Consider the following 8,018-nt stretch of genomic DNA (forward strand, 5'->3'; position numbering starts at 1 on the left):
AACATTTTAACGAGAAAAAAAATCTAGATAGAACCTGTTTCAAGCTAGCTATCATAGCAAACTAAATGTTCATCATAAATGAAATAGCTATACCTGGCAATTAAATTTTCATGCTCCAACAGTCAGAGTGGTCAATCTATGTTTAGTAGTTAGAAGTAGAAAAAGGAAGAAAATCGCACAACAAACTCACCTAAGAACTAAAGCAGAGACAGCTTGACCAAAAAAATTTGATTCCTAGAAAGTTTACTTTTGAAAGTACTAAAAGAGTACGAAATAAGTAAATAATAATTACTCTGTATACAACACTAACTTCAACAGCATGCAATTAGTTGTTAGTACTAGTACTGTTAAGTTGCATACCATATCGTTCTAAACATTTTGAGGAAGAACAAATTCAAATGTCTCCGTGCCCTCAGTCTATTCCGAAGAGAAGCATTTCGTTCCATCCGCATGGACTTTACAGAACGATCTTTTCCCTCCCTTGAAAATAAAGCAATGAAGAAGCCTTCTTTGTCCTTGACCAGGTCAGTTCGCAGCAAATTTTCAGCTGAAAACAGACAAGGTTTCAGTAAATTGCAAGTGCACTTTCAGCATAGTAGATTAAATTAAAAACAAAAGAAAAAAGGCCGTGATGCAGCATTATAGGGATATGGTAACTCATTAGTTTGTGTTAAACCCTAAAGCCCGTTTATAGATAAGCCCATTAGGGTTTCCTCTATTTTGTATAAGTAGTGGTAGTCTGTACAGTTCTATTGATTTGAGAAATATACGAATACACATTATTCTCTCAAGTTCTACAGTATCAACATGCAACAAATTCACCCTAAAGATATACCCTGCCTACATGGCATATTTGCAGAAGGGAGTACCACATTAGGTCAAGTTGATTATCAGATGCAGCAAAAGGGACTTTTTGCCCAAGTGTAAATACAACAATTAACAGAAAGATAAATCCCCAAAATGCAGCACCTGCTTCAATGCATACTGTAACTAGGCAAAACCACAAGTAATCTTCTAATAATCTCTATTAATAAATGTAAATTAAAAAAACAAAAAAAAAAAAAAAAAAAAAAAAAAAACCCAAACCTTTTTGCTTTCGAGTTCCATGATAATATTAGATTAGAACACTTACATCCAACCATAACTGGAAAACCACGACGAGGCCATTGGGGAAAAACTTTTTCCAGTTGAAATCCATGAGATGTGGCAAGGGGTAGGAGAGAATTGATAACATCTTCATTCTCAATTTGGTGGATAGAGCAGGTACTGTAAACAATTCTCTCGACTGCTGGAACTGCAACAAGAACAAAAACACTTCACTTGTCTATCCTATCATGGGAATAAATTGAGCATAATCATTCTAGAAATTATGCTACAGAAAAGCAAGGATACAAGTCATTCCCCAATGATAATAAACAAATAAGCAGTAGGAATGAAGATTATTATAAACAAACTAGAAACTCACAACGCAATGCATGTTCCAAAACTCTCTTTTGGAAATTTGCAAGCTTTTGTAGTCTATCCATGTCAAAACCATCATGAGCACCTTTGAGGGAAAAAGAATAGTTTGGATAAATAGAAGTTTTAAGAAAATCACCAAAGGGTATTCTCAAAAAAAGAAAATCACCAAAGGATAAGAAAATTATATGATCAAAATATTTACCACCAAAAAGCTAATATAGTTATATAGGTGTTTGGTAGATACTCCATATGTTTTAAATAGCAAGTGACTTTCTTTTGTAAGTCCATGTCAACACCAATTGCATTTTATTTTGTGAGTTTGGATGTGCATTTGGAACTTTCTAAAATTTGAAGGCTTAATTGTTTATTGTTGTTTTGCCAATAGTTTGAGTGCTTATTTGAATATTATCCTTAAAAACTTTTAATCTAGTTAAATATATAAATTTAGTATTCACAAATACTAAATTAAATAATAAAAGAATGAGTTGGAAATAGCTTGAGACACCTATGGAGCACAAAACACCGAAACTCTAGGGGTAGCATTTCCACATATGGAAATGTTTCGACAGAAACTCTCAAAAACTTGTCTAAATGCTTCAGACGTGTTTTGTAATTTAAAAAATAAAATAAAATAAAAAATGAAAATGCATTCCTATCTTCAATTGATTCAGTGAATTTGTAGTATTTAACTATTTATTAGTGCATAACTTTTAAGTATGAAACTAATAAATAATAAATATTTACACATATTTAAGAGCAAATATTTGTAATGTACGCGTATAGTTTTTATATTTGCACATTCTCCCTATTTCATTTCCTACATCTTTGGAAATTTCCACTTCCCCATTTCCGCGTTTCCCATCTCTTTGATTTTTTGCTACATAGCTTAGTCTACCCTTATTAACTTAACCAAACATATAAAATGAGATGAAAGGCATGTGTGTATCCTTTTACCATATTTCAATTCAATACTATGTAATTTTTAATATAAGTACTTTTTGCAATTGACCTATTTTGAGATACACGCACACACATTTTTATTTATTTACTTACTTTAGTATCCAAAAAAGTTAAAAAGAATAGTTAATAAAAAATAAGACTTAATAATAACAAAACATATTGATGTCCTTCATGGTTATCAAGCGGACTCTCTAGGCAAGATGCTACCGACCACCTAGGCGATGAGTATATATATATATATATATATAGAATTGTGTTCTAGTGCGGTAAGCCTTCTCCGGTGCGGTTGTGCGGTGGCTTTAAGTGCATAGTTTTCCTTCTTAAGGTGCGTAGTTTCCTTCTTAAGGTGTGTGGTTTGTGTGCTTAAGGCGCGTCAGTTGTGAAATTTAAGGTGAGTGAACTTAAAGCTTAAGATGCGTAGTTCTCCTTCTTAAGGTGCATTGTTTTCCTTCTTAAGGTGCGTGATTTGTATGCTTAAGGTGCGTGAATTGTTGAAACTTAAGGTGCACCATTTTAAAACCTTAAGTGCGTGGTTTGTGTTCTTAAGGTGCGTGGTTTGTGTACTTAAGGTGAGTGGTTTGTGTACTTAAGGTGCGTGGTTTGTGTACTTAAGATGCTTTGTTTGTGTGCTTAAGGTGCGTGGTTTGTGTACTTAAGGTGTGCCATTGTAATACTTAAGGAGCATAACCGCACAACTGCACAACCGCACGGGAACACTTCCCCGCACCTGAACCCTTCCCTATATTAAAGAAGTTCAGAAGGGCAGAAGCCAAGAAAAAAGAATGGACTGCCAGCCAAGAAAAAAAAAAGAATGGGAAGAAAGAAGAAAGAAGAAAGAAGAAAGAATGGACAGCCAGCCAAGAAAAAAAGAATGGGAAGAAAGAAAGAATGGCCAGTCGGCCAAGAAAAAAGAAATGGAAGGAAGAAAAAAGAATGGCCAGTCGGCCAAGAAGGAAGAAGGAAGAAAGAAGAGGCTACCTAAGAGGGCAGAGTCAGCGCTGCGAGGCTGCGAGGGCAGGCGAATCACTGGAGCTTCGAAGTCGAACAAGGCAGAAGCATTTGACTAGGGCTTGGGAGTGTTTTAGGCGTCCGGTCTCCACCAACCGGACACCTAGGCATTGCCTAGATGATGCCTTGATAACAATGATGTCGTTATGTCATTTTAAGGAGTCAATTAGCTAACAGCTAAAAAATGTTACATTTTTTCCTTCCTGACTTGGTATCCTTTGATTGGTTTAAATTTCTTTTTTTAATTAGTGGTTGGTTAGCCTATTCATGGGCACCCAATGATTATGAGCCACATCAGGAGGGGAAATATGGGAGGGGAAATTTAGGAGATGTGAGAAGCATTTTCCTTTTAAAAAATATATATGCACTAGTCCAACAACTAATGCAAACTGCTATCAACTTATCTCCAAAAAGATATAACTCATGATCATTCCTTTGGAAATCTGGCATACAAATCATGCCATATCCATTTATGTTAATTGTTGATGAAACTGAGATATTAATAATTTAATATTATGTATTTCCATGACGACAAAAATGTTGGGGGCATGGTTTACAAACTAGAAACCAAATTTTAAGGCCACAAGTGTTTACAACAACACCTCTCATACACTCCATGACTCCAAATTTGATGTCCTAGTTTGTTAGCGTTAACTTTTGTAGTAAAAGTGTGAGCAGTTCAAGTAATGTTATCCTCTTATTCAGACAATAGACACTATATTTAATTTTTATCAAGTTTAAGGTCAAATTCTTAAATTGATGCAGCAACTTTACGAGCTATTTGTACATTTGTAATTCCCGATGGATCATATTTATGCTATATTTTTATTTTGCATTTCATCACTTTCTTTGTTACCTGCATTGGCTGATGGGAGAAGGTGGTCCAACCTATCAAAAGCAGTCCCAGATCCAGAGCAAGATGGATCCAAAAGTATAGCACGAACCTGTAACAAGTTAGTTTCAAAGAAAAGAAGAGTATATAAGAGCATCATATGAGAAGCATACAAGCATAATATGACCACATGCAAAGGAAAATGAATGATCATTAATCTGAAAGTGACAGCTTACTTAAAAAGGGTATAAACTAGTACTTCAGTGTAAATTAATACTGATAGTTTGCTAATTTTCTATTGATATAAAGATGATAAATTTTGAGGCACTTAACCTTTTAAGCTCTGGGTCTAATTTTAAAAATCTGACATATTACAGAAATCTGACATCTCCTTCTCAAAATATAGAAATTTCTGTGAGATTCTAAATCAATTTAAAAATCAAACCTTAGAATATTAAGTTATTAACCTAAGATCTATTTACTAAAAAATAGAAAAACCTCTGCAACCCAGTTGTAATTTTAGCCGAAACTTTTAGCTTAAATGTTCGCACATCCACTAAACATTGATATAAATTTTTTTTGAACCCTGGAACATTAGAAGTAGTTTTCTGGGCCCCTTAACCCAAACAATAAGCAAACCTAATGGAATTTTGTTATAATATACAGAACAGTAAATTTGTTTGGGTCTGGAGCATAACCATGCTGTGCTGCCACCATAGCTCTGACCTTAAGGCTTATTTTATTCTTTCAGCTGCCACTGTAGATGCAAACTTTGATATTAAATAAGAAGATGATTTCAAGATTCATTTCAAATAGCGGCTCAGTCAAAACCCTTTCTCTTCTGAAAGAGATGTTACTAATCAATTCTTAGACATCAGTGGAGAGAAATTTTCATTGACAGGCTTGCTATTAGTACAGTTGAAAAAGACTTCAGAAGCTCTGGGTAGGGAAGGCAGCAAAGAGGTTAGGCAGCACAGCTGTGGTAGTGGTAGGAAGAAAAGTAAAGATTACTTAATGGAACAGATTAACCACAGGCAAGCGATTCAACATCCCTAACCATACCTCAATTACATGCAAATTATATCGTGGGCCCTAGTCCAAAAACTGAACTTACAGTATACTATAAATGAACTTGTGGTACACTAAAAGTGAACCTGCGCATTATATTAAAAATGAACCTGTAGTACACTAAAAATAAACCCACTGTATACTAAAAATGAGCCTGTATCAGGGTCCATTTTGCAAGACCACCGGGGTCCACGATATAACAATTGTCAATTACATTCATCATAGAAAGAATCAGCAAAAGGCAACCCATCATGGCCCAACCTATGGTTGTCTAGGTGGTAGCAATTGAAGAAATCTTTTCAGATAGAAGGAAGATTTTAGAAATATAAGGGTAAAAATAAGATGACTACAAAGCTAGTTCAGGTCAATTTTGACCAAATTTGAGAATTGGCTAAAATTGTAATTGGTTGCAAAAGCTTAGCTTTTCCAGTCCTTAATAGGTTGTAATGCATGACGTATGCATAGAAACCACCACCCCATCTAACAAGCTACTTTACATGCCATCTAAATAGTTAGTTTAAAGAAATAATTAGTTATATCTCTCTACTAAATAAATAAAGTAATAAACACCAATATATATATATATATATATATATATATATATATATATATATATACACACACATATATTACGTACAAAATTACTTGACAACTGCATTACCTTTGAATATGATGGATCTTCCGGATTCAAGTTAAGGAAGTCCTCATGCATAACTTGCACATCTAGAGTGAGTTAAGTTTACATATCATAATGAATTTGTTATGGGAGAAGTAACAAAGAACAAAGGGCAACCTATAAATATACAATTGCACATCAGTAAAATGTGTGGCCAATTGTTATCTCTAATCAACACAAACAGAGAGATTTGAAGATAAAAGTAATTTGCACAAAAGTAAACAAAGTGTATGAAGGTAAAGGATGTAACAATATAAAAGGATACTAGCTGCCCCAGCCAATTTAACTGTGTTTTTTAAACGTTTAAACCTTTCTTTATCAAGTTCACAAGCAATAACCTTTCCCTGTCCCTTCATAAGAGCAGCAAGGTGGACAGTTTTGTTACCAGGTGCAGCACAGGCATCAATGACCTTCACAAGAATGACCAAACTTATGGGTTAATCAGGTTTAGAATGTAAGTGAGACAGTGACTGCAATATGTATCACAGCTTTCTTTTCTCTTTATCTAATTACCTCCCATCCTGGTTTAGGTCCCAGTGATGCAGCCACCATGGAACTTGCCTTGCCCTAGGACAGACAGACATGTAATATCAGCTGTCTGCATAAAAAACTTGTATCCTCTATCATGAATACATTATGAAAATCATTTGTTATTTATAAGTTAATATACTATGAACCCTTTTTCATTATAATTGTCTGTCCTAAAGAACTTCAGAACTATGAACACTAAAACAGAAATGGGATTTGGTACCTGCAAAAGGATGCTTCCAGTTTGTACAAAAGGATGATCATGCAAGTCAGTACCGGGTGGACATACCAACAATTCAGGGATCATGTCATCCTTTTGAACCTGTTTGATATAAGCATGAGGAAGAGACTCAAGAGGAAATAAAGTTTGATAGCTGATAATACAATGCATTGGGGAATGAAATCAAAATAATTACAAAATTTCACTAACTTCTACAATACAGAAGCATCCAGTTCAAAGAGAATAGCATATCCTATTCATGTTTCAGTATTGAAAGGTAGGCAAAATACCATCATAATCCACAAACAAGTTCATGTGTCTGTCCAGTAAAAATCAAATTCCAATTTCATTACACTATCATTGTTTACGATGAATCATCCGCGTTGAGTGAAGTAACACCACCCTCTGTAGTTTTGCCAGTCTTTGAGGAATTTAGTTATCAACTACTTTAGTTCATTGTCTGCTTCATCCAATTCTTCAAAGAGCAATGCTACATACCCCTCCTATATTTCCCTAAAAACTCTCTCCAAATGTGGCATCATCTAATTGGACTTTTCAATATTTAATTATTAACTAAATTTAGTTTTTAATTAGTGATGGCGTTAACCAATTCATGGGCACCCAATGAATGGAAGTCACATCAAGAGGGAAAAGATTGGAGAGGAAATTCAAGAGGGGAGAATAGCATTTTCCTTCTCCAAAGAGTTGTATGCATACTCTTTTATAGTTTTATTCATTGCTTCAAGCCTTCAACCCATTCACAGGTTCTTTGAGAGCTTTGAATTCCAAATCTCTAGAAGTGAGAGTCCTATGACGCTAGTAACAGAACCAATGTTATGGGTTCTAGAAACAACAAGAGAACAAATAGTCAGATATTGCACAATAAGAACAGCTGGGTTTGCTTCAGATCCTAACACTCCCTTGTCCCCTAGACTAGGATTTAATATAGGCCTCCGGCCTCCCATAAATTGCAAATAATTGTCCCTTTTTATAATAGCCTAATAGGGCAATACAATGATTTCCTACTAAGAATGGTCAATAAGTCAATTATTTGATAGTTTCCAAATAACTAAATTATCTAAACTAATTCAAAGACTAAAAGTAATAAGATAAATAACTATTTACTAGTTTCTAATAACTAAACTAAGTAATAAGTTAAATAACTATTTAGTAGTTTCCAAATAACTAAACTATGTAATTGTAACAAAATAAAGACTTCTCCAAAACAACCTCCTAAATAACCACCCCCCCCCCCCCCCCCCCCC

At 34.5% G+C, this 8,018-nt stretch overlaps 1 protein-coding gene across 1 annotated transcript in view; it reads right to left on the minus strand.

The window, feature by feature from the left end:
* Positions 1–213: 213 nt before the first annotated feature.
* LOC116026637 (probable 28S rRNA (cytosine-C(5))-methyltransferase) overlaps positions 214–8,018 on the minus strand; it is a 10,970-nt gene continuing 3,165 nt past the window's right edge. Inside the window, exons 6-13 of the mRNA XM_031267969.1 lie at positions 6,757–6,855; positions 6,519–6,572; positions 6,271–6,415; positions 5,991–6,052; positions 4,286–4,373; positions 1,466–1,546; positions 1,133–1,294; positions 214–547 (exon numbers count right to left, since the gene is read on the minus strand). Of these exons, the coding sequence (XP_031123829.1) occupies positions 348–547; positions 1,133–1,294; positions 1,466–1,546; positions 4,286–4,373; positions 5,991–6,052; positions 6,271–6,415; positions 6,519–6,572; positions 6,757–6,855 (891 nt within the window). The 3' untranslated portion in view covers positions 214–347. The remainder of the gene's footprint in view (positions 548–1,132; positions 1,295–1,465; positions 1,547–4,285; positions 4,374–5,990; positions 6,053–6,270; positions 6,416–6,518; positions 6,573–6,756; positions 6,856–8,018) is intronic.

This window comes from Ipomoea triloba, chromosome 8 (genome assembly GCF_003576645.1).
Source record: "Ipomoea triloba cultivar NCNSP0323 chromosome 8, ASM357664v1".
Taxonomy (NCBI): Eukaryota; Viridiplantae; Streptophyta; class Magnoliopsida; order Solanales; family Convolvulaceae; genus Ipomoea; species Ipomoea triloba.